The 24,880-nt window shown below is 43.0% G+C and overlaps 2 protein-coding genes across 3 annotated transcripts; one reads left to right on the forward strand and one right to left on the reverse strand.

Moving 5' to 3' along the window:
• The first annotated feature begins 569 nt into the window (after nt 1-569).
• On the forward strand, nt 570-22,937 carry LOC125762022 (cationic amino acid transporter 2). 2 transcript variants are annotated; one of them, XM_049423689.1, is made up of 12 exons: nt 570-967; nt 1,140-1,663; nt 14,316-14,532; nt 14,615-14,768; nt 14,865-14,996; nt 16,365-16,463; nt 16,843-17,051; nt 17,278-17,449; nt 17,536-18,132; nt 18,203-18,349; nt 18,429-18,594; nt 18,675-22,937. In XM_049423689.1, the coding sequence occupies exons 3-12, from the start codon at nt 14,407-14,409 to the stop codon at nt 19,258-19,260; spliced, it is 2,388 nt and encodes a 795-aa protein (XP_049279646.1). In that variant the 5' UTR covers nt 570-967; nt 1,140-1,663; nt 14,316-14,406; the 3' UTR covers nt 19,261-22,937. The 2 variants fall into 2 exon arrangements, with proteins under 2 accessions (XP_049279646.1, XP_049279645.1); XM_049423688.1 differs by lacking the exons at nt 570-967; nt 1,140-1,663 and having other exon boundaries at nt 13,247-14,532.
• Nucleotides 22,929-24,826, reverse strand: LOC125762030 (carboxypeptidase Q-like). The gene is made up of 3 exons (XM_049423715.1): nt 23,442-24,826; nt 23,249-23,374; nt 22,929-23,175 (listed from the first exon to the last, which is right to left on the reverse strand). Exons 1-3 carry the CDS (start codon nt 24,641-24,643, stop codon nt 23,040-23,042), a joined length of 1,464 nt encoding a protein of 487 aa, XP_049279672.1. The 5' UTR covers nt 24,644-24,826; the 3' UTR covers nt 22,929-23,039.
• Nucleotides 24,827-24,880: the final 54 nt, after the last annotated feature.

The following is a 24,880-nucleotide window of genomic DNA, read 5'->3' on the forward strand; positions in this document are numbered from 1 at the left end:
TAGACCCATGCAGTTGTTAAAACTAATAAACTATTTCTTTATTTACTAAAGCAATGCTAGTAGAACAGAAGTTAGCTAGTTTAAGATATCCTTTTCTGTATATTCTCATCCCAATTCCTCAAAAATTTCAGATCTATTGATTTCAAAATTTCTTCCTTCGTTTCCACGCTGACCGTCTAAAATAATGAGACCGTGTATACACAATACGTTAAGATCAGATACATATATTTAAAGAAGCATTTTTTAATCTAGGAATTGAAAATTTGATAGGAATTATGGTTTAAATGAGCTTCTCTCAAACAATGATCACAAAGACCAAAAATATCGTTTCTTTTAAGGAGCACGAAATGAAAACTTTCATTCGCAAAAAGAAAATTATTGCGAAGACAACTGCTACCGCAAAAATAACAAACCGTATGCCATGTGGTTAAATGTTTTTTAACATAAAAACAATGCCTACCTAATAGCATACTCGAGAGAAGTACATCGTCTTTCGTACGTGCAGATGAAAAGTGCAATGAGCGGTGGAGCTTTCATTATTCCACACAACAATGAGCTTTCCCAAATTGCTCAGGACTTTATAAAAGCTTGAATGAACTCTCATTTTCCTGATCTCACAACATCCTTTTCTATCACGCGCTAGGTGCTTGCATCTCGTTCATTCTTTTCCGATTTTTATGTACAGAATTTCACGTTTGTTGCTCTGAGCGGGCAGATAAAAGCGAAAGCAAAAGCCCACTCAGTGTTTTTCACGACAATTTTCCATGTCCGCGTCGTGTCGCGCAAAGGTAAAGTTTCAATCGAACTAGACGGATGGTTTGTGGACGTCGTCGTTTGTGGTGCGATTTGATTTTCCCCCAAAAAAGTGGTACTCTGTCCAACCGTTAGCAGTGTTCCACCATTAATCGTGTCTTCCCTCCAACAACACCGGAAGCTGGAATGCAAACGATGCGTTAAGTGTATGAACGTTAGTATCATTTAGAGTGATATAACAACAGGTTTGAAGATCAGACATAAAAAAAACAGCCAATATCTGTTCTTTTGTTCACCAACCGACTGTTAACGCGTCCTTGTCCGGAGCAGCGGAATTATTTGTTGAACTAATGGTGTTGGTTATATTATGGGTTTCATTCTACTAGAAAGCTGTCCGTTTCTGATGTGAAAGTGTGATAAATAGCAGAGCAAGTTATGTGGCATGTTGGACTTACCCCGTGTAAGGTGTAAAAATTTTTCCTCAAAATTAGACCCAATACCACTCCCGCATCGGCGAAAAGTGAAAAGCGAATTCTGATGTGTGCGTGTGTGTGCATGAGTGTTGTTTCACAGTACGTAAAGAATAAGTGAATGGCGATGAAATATACGTGGATGGAAATTCGTGAATACGGGAAAGTGCGTGTGGAATGAATGCGCGACGGCGACGCGATTTTCATCAAAGGAAAGCGTGAGCAAAGCAAAGAAAGGAAGAAAAAGAAACAAGTAAAAGCGAAAACGATAGCTCCCCGAGAGCGCGTGGGTGCGTGCGATCCAAATCCGAGTGGCCGAACCCTAAGCCGAGGAGGACATCGGCGTGGAAACCGTGTGTGTGCGTTTGTGCGAGAGTGATTTTTTTTGTTTTACTTTTCAGAAGCTATCAAAAGGCTGTTGCTGAAAGCGAACCGAACGTGTAAGTAGAATGCGTCGGGAAAACCCGTTAGAAAGAGAACGTCACAAAGCTTTAAGAGAGAACAAACACAAAGAAAGGATGGAAAGGAAAGAGAGGGCAGTAGAAAAGAAAAGCTCCTGCGAACAAAGTTTTTCCGAATGGTAAAGCACCCTGTAGAGATTGCAGAGACTGAAAGGCGCGAGAAAGAGAGGCACAGCACCCATATTCCCATAACAGCGATGGTGAGCCGGAAAGGTGTGGGTTCAATGTTGAAAGAATGGGGAAAATGTTCATGCGTATGGATATTGAAATTTGAAGCTTTCTTTTGATCCATCAAAAAGAAAAAGATACGAGGGATTTCTACCCATATATACATATACTGGTTGCGGTTAAAAGATATGTACGTCTGGCATTGTTTGAAGGTCGTAAAGTAAGAATATGCAAGGAACTGGGTGAATGCGAAGGAGCGAATTGAACGAATCACGCTTCACTGCAGCACAATTTGCAAGCGCATTCAGGGGCAGCTGGGTAAACAAAGCTGGCGAAATGGTGTTTATAGACAAAATACGTTTTCTTCGTTAGAAAAACAGATCCCTTTTGGGAATGTTGTTCGACGGCGCTGTGCGACGACGATGTGATTTCTGGAATGTAACTGTAATGACCGGAAATGATTACAACCTGAACGAAATTACCCTCATCAAGCGTAGCATTTATATGTAATGTCGGGAAAGTAGCCTCGTTTAAGGGTAGAAACGGTTTCGGTTATTTCAATCGACAAAATGGAATAATTACTGTTCCAGCAAAAGCTTACCGTGAGCCCAATTTCGGATTCACGCTGAACACGCTGAATTATCAGAGCAACAGTGGCGGTTGCCAAAGCAACTTCCTTTGTGGGCGACACCTATGCTCACGTGCACGTGTCGTATGCGCAACAGAGCAAGAGACAGATTACGTCATCGTTCTCGTGCGCGGGCGGAACAGGATGCTTGTTCTTTCCCTGCTGTCCTTCACTTCTTCCACACGACAAGAACGAGGAACTTTCGTCCTTGCCAACCTACGCATCGTGGGTGACGACAGGAAACAGAATTCCAATGATAAAAGCGGCTCCATTCGATCAATTTCCACCACACCAAAATGATGGCGACGGCAATGACAAACCAGCCGGCGTCGTCGAGAACAACGATAGACAGCGTAGACACATTTGAGGTTTTGTTTGTTGTGCAGGAAATGCAAGGTGGCAAAATATCTTATCATAAAAATAAACCCGCTCCACTTTTGAGCGGAACCATGTACCAGGAAGCATCTACCTTCGCACGCAGACGGGAGATTCATCCATAAAAAGTCCGATATATTCCTAATGCACTTTTTGACACAGAGGGCGGTATAATGTCTTCGATTTCTTCCTCTAACGGACGAAGTGAGAAATATTCTACGTATTGCAAATCAAATTGAACCGAGAAAGTCGGACGCATCGTAGAATTTTGCATAAGGGGCCATTGTGCATATTGAGAGCGGGACCTGAGGATCTTATCCAATCTGTCGAATTTGTCACTGCATACCGACGTGGAGTGCAGCACGCTTCAGCTTCCCGTATCCGGAACGTGTTACCGGTTTATATTACCAGTTCTCGAGCAGGTGTAGACGCAAAGGCAATCAAATTTGTGTACTTTTTTGGAAGTGACTCGTCGATTTCGTGCCTTTCTTTGCGTCTATCGTTGTTCGCTTTTGTCAAAAGTATTACGTTTCCTTTAAACATTTTTAGAGAAACTCCTTACGCCACAGTTTTAGAGTAGCAGCTTTATGCAAAAAAAACGAGAAAAACATGTTAAACATTAAAGGTTTTCTCCTTATTCCCTCACAATCTCTTTTAACAATGGATTGTTTCGCTTCATGATGGTACTTTTGTGTCGCCGTAATGTTTTATGCATGCTTTTACAGTCTGTGAATGGCGTAGCCGATGAAGCTGTTAACGGGTTCTCTTTTCGTCTCGATCCTCGATACTGTAGTTTTCTATGGATAGACGATAAGCAATATTGTCCGCCTGCATTTCTCGTTTTTGTGCTTTCACTTTACACGGAAGGATAAACAATTCCTACAGCATCTCCCACTCCCGTACTGATGGAATTCAAGCAAGAATTGCTTCTGCTCTTGCTAGCAAGTGCATAAATGATTCGCCTCGGAATGATTGGAAACTACTGGCCATAACTTGGATGCATTTGTCTCTGTGAATTCAGCTGAAAAATGATAAAAAATCACAATAAAAGAATATCCAGGTTTGTCCAGACCTTTGTCTTGTGAGTTAGAGAAGCGTCTAGTCTCTGAGAAACGGTGATTATTTGAAACTTTCAACGACCAACAATATTCTACAGTATTGATTGTTATTTCACACATTTATAGTAAAAATATTTAACACAAATTGTTGAGTATCACTTCTTCGTTGATTTTTCGGATATATTCAAACGACGGAGCTTCTAGGGCTGCTGAGCCGGATGCCATTTAATGTAAGGAAATGAAATAAAACCATTTAAACCTATTTCCTGTTCACAGATTCTGATTAACTGGATCAGCCTTGCTGGGTGGATCTCGGTCGAGACCAGCATTGGCTATTGAAAGATATCTTTATAGACAAATCTAGTTCACAATATAAAGTATCTTAAAGGCGTACATTAAAATGTTTTATAAAACATAGCGCTGAGAGGGTAAGAATACAGGAATACAGAAATACAGGACAACTTTGTCGCCCCAGTTTACCAACAATTATGGCGACATTTTTTTTTGGTTCGTTTGTCAACTGTTCAAGTATCCTCTCGACATTCACCAGGAACTCGAAGCGTGATAGATTCCAATGTCAAAATGTTTTGAAGAGTGTGCGTGCATTTTCCACAAGGTTAAAGATTTGTCATTCGTGTTCCATTTTTTTCTTTCACTTTCACCCTTGCAGCCTCACCCTCTCACACCGTATCCACCTCGTTATCTATCGGCCATTTCTTGTGGTTTGTCTACTAACAAGAAGGCTCAAGAAAGCCGTAAAGGAAAACCAATACCACTTCAGATGAGGATGTGGTGTTCCGTGGTGAATCTCCCCGGAACGGATGATAAATAGTATCCTACCATCCGACCACGACATGTACCATCGGTGACGCCCGATAAGTGTTTGTATTTCGGTTGTTGTATCTTGAAACCAGCAACAACCTTATGAAATAAGTATGTTTCAGTAGCGAACTTTTTGGGAGTCGCCATAACGGAAGCACACTTGCCCGCCCGGCTTGTCCACGGAAACATGGTTTGGCTCTTTTCGCACGATGATGTGAACCTTTTGCCGTACCTTTTCGTGATGTGACATGTTTACCGCACGTACGAGAACTGGACGTCTGCTACTGCCCATATTCTGGCACTCACCATCAAACGATGATCGACGGTATCTTGGGGCGAAGAAGAAAAAAAACCCGGATGGGTAGTTTGTGTTCCGGTAGGGGTTAAGGAAGGCAAATGGGATAAAACGAAGTGTTCCACCACCAATACGCAAAAACCAGACAACCAGCATCTGGTAAATACTTTCCGGACCATGGTTGCTCAAATGACTAATGACGGCTACTTTCGGTTCCGCAGCATCTGCTGTACGAGTTACTGGTGAGTCCATTTTGAGATAGCACAGTAAAAGTAGAAAGCTTAAACACTCTACATTCAATTCAGTATTGGGTGTTGGGTGCGTTTCGATTAGAATGGTTTTTGGGGTGCGAAAGTGGGGAAAAAGGACGCTAGCGGAAGAGATGTCTCACAACATTTTCCACAAACTCGTCGCAACTGGTCAGCAGCAGCCCTAAATCAAATGGATGAAACGATCGTAAAACATCACATCACTTTCGTTGGCAGAGCTATTTCAGCTCAGCAAGCGACCCAATATAGCACACATTATGGCCCGGTAACATGGCAGAAAGCATTCAAACCGCCCACCTTTTCCAATCCGCTTTATCCAGCTTTCTAATTTGTTTTTCACGCCAGGCACAGGCACAGGATGGACGAGTTAGAGGAAAAAAGCGTCACAGATAAGCTCAACCTTGGGTGAAGCTTTTGCTTGCGTTTGACCTTTTTCTCTAATCGAATATTGCCATGCGGTGAGTTTGTGCAGTAGTTTGGGGCGTTGTAGTAAAGATTTTTAGCACTCTAAAACCAACCGGGCTACCGGACCTAACCTCACCACAGGGCCAGAAGCAATAAAAGGTGGACAGATTTTTGCAACCAGTCTGGGAACGTCATCCTTTTTTTTTTGTTTGTTTGTGGGGAAATGTTGATGACAATTTTGCCAATGCCAATGGAATCGATTGACCGAACACCAAAGGACAGCGCAAGGAGTTCGTATCAGATCGTAAAACGAAACATTATTGATCTCCGAAAAGGTCGCTGTCGGAGGCGGCAACCAGTTGCTTCAATACCGCAATTGGTGAATGAAGCCATCAATATGAATCTAGACAGTAAATGCGTTTTGTGGTTTCGTGTTTGTAATGCTAGAACTGGAAGATTATGATCCGAATCTTCAGTACATCACAATTTGATTCGCTATCACAAACCTTTTGGCCTTTTTTTTATTCCTACATTTCAATTAATTTATTTTTATCAATTTATCGCTCGATGTATCGTTTTTCCCGGAAAATTGGCCGATACGATCAATTCCGACGACTCGCGAAACGACAGCCGTGGGTCACGAAATGAGCGATAATTAAATCGACATTATTCCCCCCAAAAAACCGCAACACACGGCCGGGCCAGGAAGGTGGAAGGCAGTTTACGCTTTGCCGTTGCTTCCGCTTGTCTCATATTGAACGCATTATCGCGACCCACGCTCCATTCGGACCAAACCCTCGAACCCTCCTTACAACCATACAGGCTGCGGTTGAAAGGCCTCGAATTTGCCTGGTACGAAATAATGTAATAAAGGTCTTGTACCATGCCCACCGCCATCGGGCACCCGACACAGATGGGGTGCTCTTCGCACGACGCTTATCCGACGCCAAGAAGCAATTGGTGAAGCGCATATGATTGAACACACGTCCCAGGAACTGGTGCTGGGGGTGCACGCGCTTACGATAATACAGTATTACATTGATGGACTAAATTATTTATTACGTGCTCAGCCCACGGATGAATATTGAATCGAACGAACGTTCGTCGACATCCGTTTGGGGCATGATTTTTGTTGACCGGGTCCGAGTGGCACTAGCGGGACGGATCGACCGGGACCGGGAAAGGTTTGCCATTGTTTTCACACCGGCGGAAGCAGGGAAATAAATGTACTACAAACATTCAATCAAGTAAGTGTTAAGTGCGAACCGCAGAAAAATCGACCCCACAACACGCTACATAAAATCCAGTAAAACAAAACCCGCACAAACAAACCGCACAAAAAAGGCAGGAATATCCTAGTGAATGCGCATAAATTGGATTGATTTTAATCCATGTCATAGCTCGGAACCTTTAAAGTACAGTCATGAGAATATTAAAAACAATTGATCCGATTTTCTTACAGCACTTAAAACATTAACGGCCCATGGATGACGGTAGTAGCTGTTTGTTTCAATTTATCAATGTTGCGGACGGTGCTCAACACACCGTTTGTTAGGGTTCTATGAGCGTTAAGCTGTTTACGTTTTCGTCGTCTTAAAGGCACATAAATAATATTTGCAAAGCAACGTTATTGCCCACCGATGTAACATTTCGCTCTGCCATACGTTTTTTGTGGCAAACATCGCATAAATTTAACATAAAATGGTCCCGACAAGTAAGGGTACTGAAAAAAATCGACTTTTTGCGATGTTTGTTTCTCTTGAGGCGATTCTAGTCACAGCAGAAGATGGATGCTTATCACTTTTAGTGGTTTACTCATCGTCAAAAGGAAAAGGATGAAGAGAAGAAAATATATTCTCATATTCAAACCCTTTTCCACGATCAGGTGATCGGAAAACCAATATAAAAGAAAAGAAGAACCATATTTCTGTTCTGCTTTAGGCACTGGAAGCACTTTCTCTTGAAGCTCGTTAAAATCGTCACGATCAAAAGTACAAATTTTGTTCCTTCTGGGCTTTCCATGGCAGTTCGCCGAAATGGAGGCGCCTGGTCGAAATGACAGTAAATTATATCGCTTTTGTCAGTACACGGCCAATAATATGTAAAGTGCTGTGATGCAATAAATTTTACCAAACAATTCATCATTCATATGCAAAGCTCTCCGATTTCTACGGGGTTTTCCGCCGAATGGTACTGTAAAACGATTTCAGGGATCATTGAGGGCGGAAATTGAACTGTAAACACTCATTTCCGATGAATGCCACAATGGATATTTGAGTCGGGATGGGGAGAAAACTCAAGAGTAACCTTTCGTTTGGCATGTTCGAAAATTGGAAACCAATAATAGCGATAGTATGTCTTCCTGCTCATTACGAGCAATTAGGCTATCAGCAAAGCTTACCCCCACACCGGCGACTACTAGCACTTTTTCAATCAACACAAGCGCTCAATAAATAATTGGTCTGCTGAAGCTTTTCAGTACGATACGATGCCATACACATTCGTTTCCGTATGGAAGTGATTAGGGAGCTTGCAAAAAAAAAGAAACAGAATACTTTGTAAATGGTTACTCGAGCATGACAGCAAGACAAATTAAAGCTTTAGTCAGTAAGCTTGTTTTGAATATTAATTGCCAACGAAAGAGAGAGAAGGAGAGAGTAAGGTTGTAGAATTATAGCCCAGTTCCCAAAATTGTGGTTTACCGATACTATCTAATCCCGTGTCTTTTTATCTATAATGAAGATCTTAAGTTCGAAAGTAGCATACATGATGCTAAGTACATAAGATTATTCATCATCTTCTTCTTCGAATCTATTAAAAATGAATTCGCACGTGAAGCATTTCCATCATGAACTTTTTTTGCCCACTCTATGCTGAAAGTTACGAAGGGCATAAAATCAAATTCCACTTCACTCTGTGCGGGTTGCTGTTATCATAATCATTATCAGCATCATCGTCACCATCGTGCAAAAGGGGTTCACTGTTTACCGTGAGCTGTGCTGTGACTGGCTTAAAATGGTTATGATTGCGCAAACAGTAACAGCAATGGCATTAAAGCGTCTTACAAAAGGATTCTATTACCTTTAAGCAGTCTTTCGTCGGAAAAATAGTACCTGCGAAATGGGCTAGGAAATGGCCCAGGGGTTGAAACATGTTGATATTAAAAAGGGGCGGACGACTTTGGGGAACCCTTTTATTATCCGTACTGTGATGTTTAATGTACATCGTGGCGTACTTTTTTTTTTCTTACAGAGACTGTATGGCGAGACTTATTGAAGTAATTAGCAATCAATCTTCTTTTATCAGTACTGGCTGGAAAGGAATCCTTTTAGCGTCTCCTGCACCAGGAGACGATCCTATAGCAACATTATTCCATTTGCTCGATGAACAAAGCAGAACGGAAATTTCAAAGCAATTCAAAACCCCCCACCGATCAATGGTAGGAGTCATTTTTTCCAGGATCACGACATGACATGTCCTTGCGCTACTGGTACAAACGATATGCTAAATGCTTTGCTCATGCCTTTGCTCGCAACAAGTTTTAATGTAGCCGCCTCATGCTTTGAATGGGCTTGGTAACCAACCCAACCGTGTCCCTGGGTCTGGGGTGTAAATGGATCGAACAAACATCGGTTCGCAGGGAAAGGAAATGTAAACAGCAGCTTACAGACCAACTTGCAGTCTAGTAAACACACAGTCATTAGATTCGAACGCAATAATGACATTTCCGTTTGACCGTAGTTGCGTCGTTGCTTCAACGCCATAAACTAGGAAACACTCTTTGGTTTGATTATTTTCACTATGTTCTCCATCGGTTCCGTCCAACGACGTAGTACCGCTGTACTAGTTGATTTATGTGGCAAAAAGCGATATGTAGGGTATATTAATAACATTATATTTATTAACCACCATTTACACCGATGCAAACGCAACATGGAAATTAATTTATTACCAGATCCATTTTAATCAAACTGACTTGAACATGAACAATTATCACCTTTCTTGTGGGCATAGTATGAAGCGCAAACTGAACGCTTTTCCAACAAAGTCTGTGCATCGAAATCAAAGCTTCGGAGACAAAAAATTGCAAAACCCGATTGAATGGGGTCACCAATCAAAAAGTTGCCTATCCAACTGATAGTCTGATCCCACGTGACATCGTGTGAATCTGTTCGAGTTGATGAAGGAAAAGCAAGATACTAAACACCGCTCAACCACGGGGCGTTGATAAAACTCCGTTCCAAACAACTGCTGCACTGAGGGCACAACAACTATCGCTTCATTCCTCTCATTACAGTTGCCATTTTCAGTCGTTGGTTCCGCTTGCTAAATTTTCTTCTGGCTACCCACCACTGTGACTACTGCACCAGCGGTACAGTTCAATCGGCATGCGGACACCGGAATGGCAAGTACCGGGACCGGGACTTTGGTCGTAAAGAAATCCTCCCGAGAGCGTTTATTTTTTATGGGCAAATAGAAAAAGTTAGCTTTTGTTTGTTTCGTGGGATAGGGCGAACACTTTTCCGGTTCGTGTTCGGATGGGTCAGCACGCGGGAACTGAGTCACGGGGTGGAAAAAGGGGTGCAAAAGAACACCTACACAGACACAGACACACTTTTCCATAGGTAGAACAGGTGGTACGGGAAGAAAAATCTTATTTTTGCCCACTATACTGCTGCTATTACAAATGGAAATTGTTCGCGTACAAGGACGAGAGGAAGCTGGAGTTAGATTTGGTTATGGTGATTTTTGTTTTATTATTCCGCGCTACGTCCTTGTCTCCTTGGCTTGTGAAAAAAGAGTGAGGTTTTCTCAACTCTCTTTTGACTTTTTTCGTTCCTCTGCTTTTGTGGTCCATTTGCCAATATATTCTGTCAGCTAACCACTTCATGCTACGGGCCTTTGGAGGACACCCTCTGTAATACTGTCCCAAACGAAAATGTACATTCGACCGAAATAGGATTTTTACATTTCCCAAAATAATGTACCGCTTGCAGAGATCGAAGATGCAAATGAAGCATTGCAATCTACTTGCCATTCACGATACGGGTTGCACAAAAAGTGAACAGTGCAACCAGTGTAATGTGTGCCGGAGTAAATATCATACCTTTGCTCCATCATATCGGCAACACGTGGGTACGTGCATTTGTCCGATCGATACCTTCATTCCGATTGTAAATGGAGAGCAAATTGGGACAACGACAAAAAAAACACTAACTAACAGATGCATCCTTCGGGCCGTTGCTGAAAGTTCCGTAAAAATTAACGTCCTATGCAATGGACGACAAGTCTTGTGGCATACATTTTTACATATTTGTTTCTCTCCCATCACGGAAGAAATGCACCCATGCAAGAAGGTGTGTGACGGTCATAATTAATACCTCATGGTGTTTTTCTTTAATACTGGCGGTGTAGCGACGCAAGTGGTAATTGCCGCATTCAATCATGGTGAAATATGTTGGAAATTACACGTCACTTGTTTTCGACGAGCGAACCGTCGTCGTTACTTGCATCGGGATTGCAAGGATATGGTGGCTTCTTGGAGAGTATTTAAAATTAAAGCTGGATCAATAAAGCAACAGAAATGGTTTTCAGGCAACCCCCGGTTTTCAGGTGCTGTTTGTGCTTTGGTGACCCACTATTGTCGCTTCCTTCCTTTACATTCTGCTACTATTAAGCGGGAGTTTAAGCTTGAGGGGGTGGGGGCAAAGTAAAATTGTGGCCAGCTAAATTGAAATTACATTTTAAATTGCCATAAAATTCTCTTATCTCTTATCTTTCTCTGCTCCCGAGCTCACGCGACCGAGCGTGGGTCGGCGGTAATTTTATTTAAGAATGCATTTTATCGCATTCGACACTCTACCCCACCCGGGGCGATGGTCAGTAGGATAATCGACCATTTGTGGTTAAGCGATACTGCCATTTGTTCCCGAGAAACACGTCTTCCGCTGTAAGAAGTGAAGGTACACCACGCGAAACACGGGCAAAACATGGAAAACTATGTCCTAATGAGAGTGGAAATGTAAAATGGAAAGCAATCTAGTAATAGTCATTTATAGTATAAAGAAGAAGTCATTGCTAAGCTTTCTTACAAACTAAGATAAACTCGATGTAGTCGACTGGCATACCCACGCCATATTGCTGGTGAACAGTAATCGACCGACTTGGTTCAGTACGTGGTTGAACGTGGCTAATATCCTGAGAAAAATTAGGAGTTTGTTTCCACGAAATAGCGACACAGAGAGATATTTTAATAACGTCAATCAGCAGTCGAATGAATTTTCTAATGCGAATTTTTGGCAAAGCGTTATCTCAGTGGAGTATTAACTGAGAACACTCCCAAATTGGTAACACTCAAACACGCACAAACAAATTTCGACCACAACTGGGGATGCCAAAAAGGATGGAGAAAAATCAATAAAACGAAAATGGCAGATGAAAAAACAAAATACTTAAACACAATTCACAAGTTGGAAGGCGTGGGTTGTCAAATTTGTGTTTCTTTGCAAATTTGATTCAGTTTTTTTTTTGGAGGGAGCTTCTTGGTTTGTGGGGCAAAAGTCGTCTATTTGCAGTTTGCGCACCAAGGGAACCAGGGAAAGATCCGTATAGCTAGAAAGTATTCAAACATCGAACTGGCCAACTGTTAGTGGCTGAACAAAGGGAATACATTACTTGGAGCATTGTGTTCCAAGCGTAGCAGTGTCGCAGCTAACTGAGCGTGGGTTTAATGCCATTTTTAATTAGATCCTCCATTGCCAATAGTAATCAGAAACCTGTCCAAATACGCACCCTCACCCGATGGCTAAAAACGTACTACAATTCATAAAATAATCTTTACGGACCCAGATTCCGTACAGATTATTTCCGGGCAGATTGTCCCGGATGTTAGACGTTGATACAATGAAACGGAAAAGCCTTCCAACGAACGTTGCAGATCATTGACGCACAGAGGTTTTAGGATTACACGTCCTCCGTGGGGTGTCCTCATGGGTAAAATTAAGCTGATGAATATTCGCTGGCCGCATTGCTTTTGGAACGCCGCTGGTAATGTTTAGTTGGACCCGGAAATAGCACTATTTGGTCAATACGCTTGCGATGGAGATATGGATTAGATTAGTAATACGAGGAAAAATCTTTTCCAGCACTACTACAAAATACATTGGCCTTGGTACAATCACAAAAGCAGCAATCCTAATCAATGAAACCTGGAACCGGAAGCGTACAAACTCTTAATCCCGTGCATGTTCGTGTGAGGTAAACAAACAAATTAGTTATTCTGTCTCAAGCAACTTCCGGTCCGGAGCAGACTGTCGAATTGACATTTGCATTGTGCCTGATGTAGTTGCAAAGCGTCTTGCGAAAGGAAATGAAAAATACACAAAGGCAAAAAGTCGGGCCATCCATCGCGTGACAGGGAAAGTTCGTGTTTTAATTGAAAAAGAAGCTATTAAAAAGTAAACTCGGATTTTCCAGGCACGCTTGAGACGGACCCCGAATGGAAGAAGCCGGCCGAAATTAGCACAATGCTTCATTTGATCAAGCATTTAATTTTCGTTTTCTTTAACCTCACGATTGTGAACCGTTTCTCGGTTGATTTGGTAGCCTAGGAACGCTAATACTACGCTACCCCAAATGGAATTTTAATGATAATTCGTGCAATGCAGTCACCATAATGCTATTATTGCTCCGTTCAGTTCCATTGGCGATGAGTGAATTATGCTTTTGCGTTGTTATTTCTTTATCCGGGCACGTCTCGAGCTTCGTACACCGCCAGCACGTTCACGGCACCGGGTCCACGTGTTGAGCCTAATTTAATCGATTGCTGCTAAAAATTGCTCAACAAGTCTGCCAGCCAAGGCAACGAGGCTGCTGGGATGGGCCGATTCTTCCCCAGCACGCACCTTCTCAAAACGATCTTGATGGAGCGCTGTAATGTGGTAACATGTTACGCGGTCTTTGCGCAACGATGCCACCAGATGGCAGATGGAGAACAATGAAGTGACATTGTGAAAAGGCAATTTGTTCTCATTCGCGAACGGGTGTATCGCGATTTCAACCCACCGACCGACGTGCAGGATAAACATTGCCCTCGCATCGATCCGCACTCGAGGTTGGCTGTTATTTCGACGTGGTTATGATAATGGCATGGTAAATGGTTATCATGCGTCTGACATCAGCCAAACACATCGCGAACAACTTCGCGAAGAATCGAGATAGCTTTTGTGCTAGCTCAACCGTCGTTCAATTTACATCTTTCGCTCCCCAAGACCAAGTACTTTACCATGGAGTCTTACCATGGACCGTAACGGAGGTAAGGATGGTTTGTTCAAGAAGATGGCAAGAACTCACTACAACAACCCAAGCAGACTGCCACTTGCAAGCAATCATCGTTTGCACTTGCCTTATTGTGCTGATTTTCCAACTCATCGAACGACCTCATATCTTAACTGCCTTTGGCATTCGACAGTTCGCAAACGCGAGCTGATTCTGATCCCAGTTTAATTAGCTGTACAGCATCATTAGTACAGTGAGGACTGATCGTTTATCAATTGCACAACATGTTTTTCTCGATTAAATACATTTCTGCTTTACCTCTTATCTACCACAGATCTAGCGGTTTGACAGCTCCGAAGCACTTACACCAGCAGATACTAGAGCGCAAAGCGCAACAGCCTGAACAGACACCGCCAGCCAGCACTATGAAGTTTTCCATTCCCATGCCCGGTGGTGGTACCGGGCTGGCCCTTTTCTCCAAGCTAATCCGCACGAAAGATTTGCGCAAGCTGCAGGAAGAGGACCCCAACAGTACAAAGCCCAAGCTAACCGTAAGTCAACGATGCTGCATAGCAAATCCTGGCTGGAACCGGCCGGTACTCTAACTGCTGCTCAACTCTCTGTACTACACAGAAATGTCTCACCACACTCGATCTGACCTCGCTCGGAGTGGGCTCTTGTTGTGGCACCGGTATGTACCTGGTGGCCGGAATGGTCGCGCGAAACATCGCCGGACCGGGAGTAGTGCTTAGTTTTTTCATAGCAGCCGTAGCTAGTATATTTTCAGGTGAGTATCAAGACGCTCGACACGTGTCTTCGCGTGTCTTTTGCATCGTGACTAATGTTGTTTTCTCGCTTCGTACGGCAACCTTCCAAACCCAAGGCGCCTGCTATGCTGAGTTCGGTGTTCGAGTGCCACACACGTCCGGATCCGCGTACATGTATTCTTATGTTTCCGTGGGAGAATTCGTAGCGTTTGTTATAGGATGGAATATGATATTAGAATATTTAATTGGTAAGTGTGCCTTCCATCTACATTTTAAGCGCGTCTAATCCATCTCGCTAACTAATCAAGCACATCCCCTATCGAGCGATACATTTGCAAATTGTCCTCTACGAAATCGCTACGACAAGTGTGGAATTGGGCCGAGTAGATTCAAAAATACACCAGCGACAAGGTGTGAATATTTTATAATGCACTTCGTTTCATAATCAGCCCTCAATGAAAGGAAAACCTCTTGTCAACTGACTTTAGGACTGGTTTTTATTTGCGTCCATCTTCCGGAACCGTCTGGACTTTACTGCCTCGCTCGCTCGTTGGCCAGTTTTATTTCTGTGCCATCGTTCGGCAAGACTAAATCGAACAAAAGATCACTTTAACTAGCTAGACTGCTCCGAGTACAGAGGTGCGACAGAGGGATGTGCGGAAAGTGATGATAAAATATTTACTTTGCCAATTTCCCTTATGGTGGACACGGTGCGATAAAAGAAGACCGTAAGGGACACCAATGCCAGCAGCCGTTCGATAGAAAGGAGAGCTACAGTGGTGACACAGGCTTTACACAATAGGTTGTTGCAACAGTTGGGCCGTAGCGGAAGCATCCGTTCACAGATGAGCACTGTAATTCACACGAACCTAGTTCAGCTTGTTCATGTATCGTACGACGCGTCCTGGCAGACCTAAAACCGCAGGTCTCTTATCTCGACCCAACTTGTTTGCTCAACAGCCCGCGTCAAGTGACCATAACTGTGAACGAGCCCTGCCACCAAATGGTGCCAGTGTCCAGTGAGCATGTGTGGACCGAAAAGGTCGCCAGTTCCCGTACTGCATGTTCCGTCTCCATCACTGTCAGAACGGGCTCTGGCACCCCCAGTAGCCAGGAACCGTGCGAGCAATAGGGTGCAGAAAACCGGCAGCAATGTAAAGTAGTCCCTTTTTGCTCCCTGGCGTATGTCAAGCCGAAACGTGACTAAGTATAATGTGCAATGCTACAGATGCAACCTCATGACTGTGACTAATTGCTACGGGCACGCCGTGGGCGGTGTTCTCATCCTCAATTTTGGCTCGCCCACGTCCACAAACAGAATGCATGAAAGAGCTTTTAAGCTAATTTTCGTCGGACGAAATCAGACAGCCCCGCGTAGTGACATGTCCCGTGAGAGTGGACAGATTTTTATAGATCCCATCCACCTGTGCGAGCGTATAGCAATCTCAATTAAAATTTCTGCCTTCTCGGTAGCCCGGTACCATCAGCCCGCGGCACTGCACCGTTAAAGTGCAAAGCAATTTAGCGACGAAATTAATTCCTACCATCTTTTTTCCCTCTTTTTTTCGTCCGTTCCTGTTCGCGGTGCGCGCGATTTACCACCGAAATCATCGAAGGTACGAGCGCGTGTGCCTGCGCCCTTAGTGCAAGCTTCGATTCACTATCGGGCGGCTTCATAGGTAGAAGCATAGCAGCATCAGTGGGGACCATATTCGGTACGTAGTGCTGCAAAGCGTGCAAAACAAACACATTTTTTCTTCGTTTTTTTAAACTCATTTTTTTAAATCTTCTACTGCTTCCGGTTACTTTTGCCTAGCATTTCGTTGCTTTTTTTCTTACTAAAAACTTCCATTTTTGTTACCACTTTTCTACTACCTACTGCAGAACAACTTTTCCTTCATTTGAAGTTGTGATCTTTTCAATTTGTTTCATAGTTTTATATCGTTAATCTTATTTACGCCGACAAACGTTACGGGCTGGCGTTCTCGGTTGCTGCTCAATTACAATATGAAACAACATATTTTTTCATTTTTTACAAATTGTTTTTGATCAACATTATTGCAAATCATGCTCCCTCATTGCACGGACTCGTAGGGCGGCCACCGGATTTCATCGCATTCGGCATTACACTCGTAATGACGTTCATACTGGCACTCGGTGCCAGCAAGTCGGTGCTCTTCAACAACGTTCTCAACACGGTGAATCTTGCATCGTGGGTATTTATACTAACCGCAGGCTTGTTTTACGTCGACACCAACACCTGGACCGAGCACGAGGGCTTTCTGCCTTTCGGCTGGAGTGGGGTAGGTTAACATGTTGCGTTCTTGTTCAACTTGTTTCTATCTCCTTTTTTGTGTGCTAGTCCTCCGGGGTGCATGTTATGCATCACATTTTCGAGGTAGAGGACTCTTTTTTCTTGGCTTTGTTTAAATTTTCCTACCGGAGGGACCCGAAGCGACATCAATGGATCTAAGTTGTCTTTTTGCCAGATTTTTCTTCATTCCACCTTTTTTTCTTCGATACATCCAGGTATTTACCGGTGCAGCCACTTGCTTTTACGCCTTCATCGGGTTCGATATCATTGCAACTACCGGCGAGGAGGCTCACAATCCGCAGAAAAGCATTCCAAAAGCAATCGTAGGTTCACTAGTTATCGTCCTGATAGTGTACGTTACCAGCAGCTTCATCCTTACATTAGTTGGTAAGATCCTTTTCGTCTAGGACCGCTCCCGAACCGGACGCTGATCATTCTCATGAATTTCTTTTTTCATTGTTCCTTACGTGCAGTTCCTTACGATCACATCGACACTGGATCGGCGTTGGTGCAAATGTGGACCTACGTTGGAGCGCCCAAGTGTCGAGCGTTGGTTGCAATCGGTGCCACCGCCGGACTCAGTGTGGCGATGTTCGGTTCTATGTTTCCAATGCCGCGCGTAATCTATGCAATGGCACAAGACGGTCTAGTGTTCCGACAGCTTTCGCAGCTATGGGCAAAAACCGGTGTTCCCGGTATTGCCACGATCGGCAGTGGTATAGCGGCATCTCTAGTTGCTCTTACCGTTCAGCTCGAAGTTCTGGTTGAGATGATGTCCATTGGAACGCTGCTAGCTTACACGCTCGTTTCGACCTGCGTCTTGATCATGCGCTACCAACCCCATAGCACCTCGCTGGTTGATCTACTTCCCGCACAGCTTCGCACACCACAACCACCGAGTACTCCGGATCCTACTATCCAGCAGCGGGTTAAAGCGAACGTTATGGTGAAGAAAATTATGCGCGGATCGCCCGACTCCGACGATAGCTATGGTGAAGAAAGTCCCGAAGAATACATGGGTCGTGACGATCAGTTCCTGGTTTCGGACCGTACAGAGAACAAATTTTATGGTAATAGCAAATGCCTAACACAGGAATATGGACAGAGAGAGATGATAACCTAATGTTCTCTTTATTCCAGGTGCAGTGCACGGAGCATCACAAGTCGGAGATGACACTTTCTCGATATGGGGATGTGATTACCTTGGACGTAAGATTCAGCAATATTCCTACCTTTGTCCGGGATTCTTCCCTTGGATTAAACCCGGGCCGGCAACGCACGAAACAGGTCAGTAACGCGCGTTGGCTATGAAACTGTGGAAATTGTGGAAAATGCACACAACAGATTTTCATATTTCGAATTACAGGAATGTACGTCACGAAGCTAGTAGGACTGATGTATGTGTGCATATTTTTGCTCGATCTCTTCATGGCCATTGGTCTAACGGGGACGTTGTTTTCGCTAGCGTACACCGTACTAGTGGTGAGCATAATTTGGATTTTGCTCATCATTTCGCGACAACCTCAAAATCGGTATGTTTCATCACAATTTCCTATCTGGAACCTAAATTTCAATTATATGTTTTTTTTTTAATTTGTGTCGTTTGTTTTAGATATGCACTATCGTTCCTCACGCCTGGACTTCCATTTATTCCCACGATCGCAATTACGGTAAACATTTATCTAATATTCAAGCTGAGTATTCTTACCCTGGTACGGTTTACCGTTTGGATGACACTCGGGTTGATCATGTACTTCTACTATGGCATAACGCACAGCTCGCTAGAGAACCCGAGTGAAGAGTTTGAACTAACCGTCGATAATAATGGCACGAGTGCCCCGAATCTTAACCTGGATGTTCCTCCTACTACCAATACCAAGCCTAATAAACGCAAGCATACCGAACCTGTCTGGGATCGTCATGGCTATGAGAACCGCATGGCCACGAATGATGAAGGCGAGTATCAGTGGTCTACAACGAACCAGCAGCATAACAACACCAACCCATACAATTGGAACTCCAACGATGCTTGGGGTGATCGAACAATCTACGATCCTCCTCCACAGTCGACGAACATTTTCCAACCTCCGCCATCAACGATAACCGCGACATCTGCTCGTCCGACTTCCGAAGCTAAAAAGGATGGATTCGGTATGTTTTACAACGAGTCTGCTACATACCCAACATGGGACGACTAAAGCAAGCCGCGTCTCGCATCCCTTCACTGTACATAATGCACGCTGGCACCGTTCGAGACACCTACACTCCGAAGCAATCCAATCACCATGCATCTCCCAAGACAAGCGTCCGTCATCTGTTTCGTACGGTGGATATGTGGTTTTGATTTAAACTTGCCGCTATCTCCTAATCACAGCGTATTATGATTGCAATATTTTTCCTTCCATAAGAATTCCAAAAGATATTTCCTACATACGAGAACTTTGTACATCGTGAACAGTTCTTAACCCTATGATCAAGTGAAGAATGTGATAAAATGCAGACACTCTAAAGGAAAAAGATATACACATAAAAAAGGTAACTGCAACATATCCCTATATTAAGTTAGAATTATTAGCCAGGGGGGTTTGTAGAAGACTACTTTTGATTTCTATCGGCAGCTATGGACAATCTTGGGATGTACTATTTTTTCGACCATGTAACATTAGGTTACCTGTTTTTAAATTGTACCGTGTACTTGTTAGAGATCAATTTACTGTAGATACTTTCAATTTAAAAGTTCATAGCTCCTTGCAAAGCAATTCAGCGTTCCAATGTTCCAAATTGAGTTCGAGTTGAAACTTGTGTTACTGAAGGAGAATATAACAGCGCAGCTACCTTTTACGACAGCACCGAGAGACAGGATATATTGACCGGGTTTCTTCTCGAAGTATAAAAAATATTAATGCTACGATCTACAGCTAAATCTACCTGATATAGGAAAGGCAATCAGACCGAATCGTGTGTAATTTAGTGTAGTTAAATAGGGGTGACATTCTCTAACGAACGATCGCGTTCATCGCGCACTGTAAAATTAGCTCACATTCCAAATTATGACACTCACGTGTACATTCCTTATGATCACTTCTCATCTTCAGCGCATGCATGTAATAAGATGGTGTTACCCTGAAGTAGCACGTCGTATCTTTCTTGCAACAGCATTAATCGACATGGCGGGCGGTTCACAGCCAACCCAAACTAATAGTGCGTTAGCGCAATTGGGGAGAGGAAGTGTGCGGATTTTAGATAGTTAGCTAGCCCTTCGAGGATTTATGACGGCAACAGCAGTGATTTGATGTAAGCGAAAGGAACGCGTATGAAGCATCCTAGTTGATGAATGAGCATCGGAGGGTTCGCTTAAGAAAATTCTAACACTTATACATATTAAAACCGATTGTAAGATATATACGCATGTGCCATGAGTAAAGCTAGAACGTAACAGTGAGAATCACTGGTCACATTGGGCAATGTAAAAAGAACAGCAAGGACATCGTCGATGTTCCAATGCAGCTACTGGAGCTACTAGAGGATGTAGCTCATTATGTTACGTTTAACAAGATGGATTTAAAATAACAAAGTTTGTTCATTTTCCGATTCTCTACCAGTTGTCTATGGTAACACAAGATGTATTTATCTAATTCGTTATCCGAATGTAGGATCATGATTCGCTATGTTCATAAAGAAAAACCATTACTTTTAACCACGGAAACTTGCAAAACTTGTTAAACATTGCTTCCGTTTTAATTTTCCATAATCATACTCCTAAAAGCAGTCGAAATATCTTAGCATGTAAAAAAGAAGGCAAAGCAAAGTGATGATAGTCCTTTTATTTTGTTATTTCCCCAACCAACCATATACGCCAGAACCAGTCATCACAGATTAAAAACATTCCAGTAACTTTCAATACACGCGTTCAAAAGTGGTTCATACATCGTAAAATAAACATAAAAATAGACATTACGTATGCATACGCAAAAAACAAGTGAGAAATCAGTATCTTTCATCAAATTAAGTGATATTTTACTGTTGAAGTTGTTGATTGAGTAACATAATAATTATAATGATAATAAAAAAAAACATATATACATAATTATATCGATGAAAACAATGATCGAGCACGCATGCACGAAGGGATCCAAAGGATAGGGGAAGCGATATAACTATTACTATCTACGCATTGTTAAGCTGTACATTTTCGTCGTAAGAAATTTCCTCTAATTCACTGCATACACATATATTCATTCGGGAGCGTTTAGTGACTATACAACTGCTCGATCGCCATAACATCAACATAAACCACCGTAGCGTCGAAATGTGTGTATGTGTGTTTGGTAGAGACTGCTGACAAAACCATTGAAAAAGCCACTTAAGCTCATCGTATTAAGTAGTACACCAAGCAGAGTCAGTAAATTGTTGGTTCGAAGGATTACCAATGCAAAAGAATGTGGTTGGCAGCTAACACAAGGCAAAATATCATTTTACTTCGTTGCTGATATTACATTCTGATCATTCCACGATCACTGTTACCATTACTGTCGTCAATATTAACAACCAATCGTAACTGTAACACATACTAAAAATGGGACTTGAAACACGAAAGATGCACTTTCGGTAGGCAGATGCCAACTTTTACCGTTCATGCTAAGCGATATATTTATTAAACAATATCAAAAACAAGCAAACCTACAGTTGGCAGCACAACCAAACTATCGTTCCACATGCGGTCTCTTTCGCATCGAATCGAATTTGCAGAGCGATAGCGAATAAAAAAAAAGTTTTGACTTTTCTAAGTGTGATATTTACCTGTACACTTTTCAAATAGATTAAACGGACTATTATGCAATACACTCGTACATACCGTAACACATCAGCCGTCAAGATGCTCTTAACTAAACACGAAACAAGCAGCTGGCCAGGCACGCACGTCGCCACTTGTCCACATTTACTTGAGCAACTAAACCCAAAGGATTTAATGTACAAAACTTAATACAAGTGCAAGAAATAACAAACAACCGATTGCGAATGCATGAGGAACTGGAGCAGTTAAACTACCAAATGTGCAAAACATGCAAGGAAATGCAGCATTCTGACGAGCAAGTACACCATAGATCGATAGTAGAGAAATGGAAGTAAAACTACATTTGCCTAGCCAGCAGGGATATGTATGTTTGCGCAAAAGCCGAAAGGACCGAACAAAACAAGCTCCAGTTATTATATAAATATACACATAAAGTATATACATATATACTTATACATATATAGCTAGTACGTCTATTTCAATTTTTCCTCCAAGCGCTAGTCACCCAAGCGCCAGTTCTACCCAGTGTACTTCTTTACGTGTGTAGCCATCATAAAACGAGAATCAACAACAATTATGCCACAACCATAGGAACCGACTTACGCAAACTAGCAACAAAACATGAAGGGAAACGTTAAAAAGCGAAGCAAACCCCGATAAATTAACTATGTTGGGAGAACCGGTTAGAAGAAAGTCTATCAAAATAACTAAAAGATTAGAACATGCGAATGTGTGTAATTAATTAAGTTGAACAGTTGAACACTTTAAGAAGAAGAGATACGTGTTTGTTGAGTTATCTTAGTGTAAACATACGCATAAGCACGTGCATGTCGATGGCATCACTATGCAAACAGTATATATTGCCGGCATGCAGATCCAGTCATTAAACTACCCTTTAAACTAAGAACATCCTTGCAAAACTTTTGCAATGCGGTCGGATTTAGGATTAAATCAGTTGAAATGAAAGAGTAAAATGAAACATTACGCAAGCATATGCAGCAACAGGAACACTAAGAGTACATACATAAACTAAAGGGTGAAACAAGAAAGGAAATATAAAATGCAATAACATTAAAACGAGTAACGTTTGTAATCTTTTATTGCGAACCAATGTTGTTGCATTGGACATTGGATGAATTGGGATAGTTATATCATCTCAACAAGGATTGATTGGATGCATTTTCACGGTATCACATCCTTGGGCATGTTTACGGTCAGGTCAGCCACGACGTAAGCTGCCGCAGCCCACAGTGCTACACATTTATCTAAATTTTTAGGATCTTCCACCGCCATCGTGTCACCGGCAGAGTGATGGAACCTGAATGTTCGATAGTATGTGTCATTAAAGTCACGTGTCCCACCCACGTGTCAGCAACGGTTTAATTACTTACCAGAAGTATTTTTCATTTTTGTTCAGCAAAGACGCTCCTGGGAAACCTCGGGACGTCCAGTGGCTAATGTCAGGTCCACCATCCGTAGGAGTTTCGAATTCGGTTGCATTCAAAGGGCCCATTAGCCTGAAATAATTAAATAGACACGTTACTTCGGTCCATGACGAAGACACTGTAGCCAGTATATTATTACTTGACGATTTCTCGAAAGATACATTCGGCGTCTGCATTTCCGACAAAATCCAGTCCTCGTGGTTCAAATGTGCCTATGTCTGATTCAAAGAAGAAATTAAATTCCTCCTGTTCCTGCGTCTTATGTCCTTCCTTGTACGCAGCTCCACCGTAAAGTCCTTCCTCTTCGCCAGTCCAAAGTATGGCACGAATCGTGCGCCTTGGTCGTAAACCCATCGCCTTGAGATACGTTAATGCTTTCCAGGAGATTATGGCACCGCCTCCATCATCCATGGCACCGACACCAACATCCCAGCTGTCTAGATGGCCGGAAACGACAACAACCGATGTATTTGTGTACATTGTTCCAACCAGTTCTCCAATCGTATTCCTCGAAACGACCGGTTCCATTGGTTTGTCTTCCATTTCAAGATGAATTTCCATCTTCTCTCCGCGGCGATACTTTCGCAGCAGCATTTGCGCGTCCTCCACCGTGATACAAGCGACGGGAATCTTTTTCACGCCATCCTGATAGTGCTGCTGTCCCGTATGCGGTGAACCTATCGAGAACGGGGTAATCGAACGGACGAGCGCTGCAACGGCTCCTTTCAGCGATGCAACAGAAGCTGCCTGACTGCGATAAACCACTGTGCGGCCGTAGCTCTCCCATTCCGGCGAAAACACAACAATCTTTCCGCGCACTTGTTCCGCCGGAATGGTTTCAAACTCTTTGAACGATTCCACGGCCAGCACTTCGGCGATGATGCCCCCGCGAGGCGTACCGACGCTACTACCAAGCCCCAGCAATGGTAAATTCTTACGGAAGGGTTTTACCAACTCAGCACTCTCGTAACCCCGTACCCAATGCGGAACGGAAGCGTTCTCGGTGTGGACATTTTCCAGCCCATCGGCTTGCATTTTATCGATCACATAATCAATCGTCTTTTCAAGCTGCTGGCTGCCGGCTACACGGGCTCCGAATGTATCAACTAGCTCCGCCAGGCTGTCCCAGGTAAGACCGGCATATTCTCCGTTCACTATCTTGTCGGCAATACTTTTCACAATCGGTTGATAACTGTGGATCTCTAGCAGCAGTGCATCTGGCAAATCGCAGCTACCATCACCGTGCTTATCAAACGTGTCGATTCTATTGTCCGCCACTCCGGCACTTACAAATCCAAAAGCTAGCCCCGCTGCGGTTAGGTACAGAATCACGGAAGCCATTCCTGCGGACGATGCGCGATCACAATGAAACGATCATGGAAGCACACGGCCTACTTATCTCCATTAGGGCCGCGACTGATAGAGAATAATAAACAACGCGAGAATCGCGCACGCGTCTCAACAGAATGATAGAAAAGGAAGAGTTGAACCGTTTCGTTTCGATCACGCGTTTGTCGATTGTTTACACCGATTGTACTGCGCTCAGCATCCGGTATAAACAAAAGAAAGAGAAGAAAT

Source organism: Anopheles funestus, chromosome 2RL, assembly GCF_943734845.2.
Source record: "Anopheles funestus chromosome 2RL, idAnoFuneDA-416_04, whole genome shotgun sequence".
Taxonomy (NCBI): domain Eukaryota; kingdom Metazoa; phylum Arthropoda; class Insecta; order Diptera; family Culicidae; genus Anopheles; species Anopheles funestus.

Excerpts from the sequence above, each read along its gene's own strand:
- LOC125762022 (XM_049423688.1), top strand. The coding sequence starts at position 14,266 with ATGTTTTTCTCGATTAAATACATTTCTGCTTTACCTCTTATCTACCAC. Across the intron at positions 16,464-16,842 it reads ATCAGTGGGGACCATATTCG|GGCGGCCACCGGATTTCATC; the intron begins GTACGTAGTGCT and ends ACGGACTCGTAG. Across the intron at positions 18,350-18,428 it reads GCCGGCAACGCACGAAACAG|GAATGTACGTCACGAAGCTA; the intron begins GTCAGTAACGCG and ends TTCGAATTACAG.
- LOC125762030 (XM_049423715.1), bottom strand. The coding sequence starts at position 24,643 with ATGGCTTCCGTGATTCTGTACCTAACCGCAGCGGGGCTAGCTTTTGGA. Across the intron at positions 23,375-23,441 it reads ATCTTTCGAGAAATCGTCAA|GCTAATGGGCCCTTTGAATG; the intron begins GTAATAATATAC and ends TAATTATTTCAG. Across the intron at positions 23,176-23,248 it reads AAAAATGAAAAATACTTCTG|GTTCCATCACTCTGCCGGTG; the intron begins GTAAGTAATTAA and ends TCGAACATTCAG.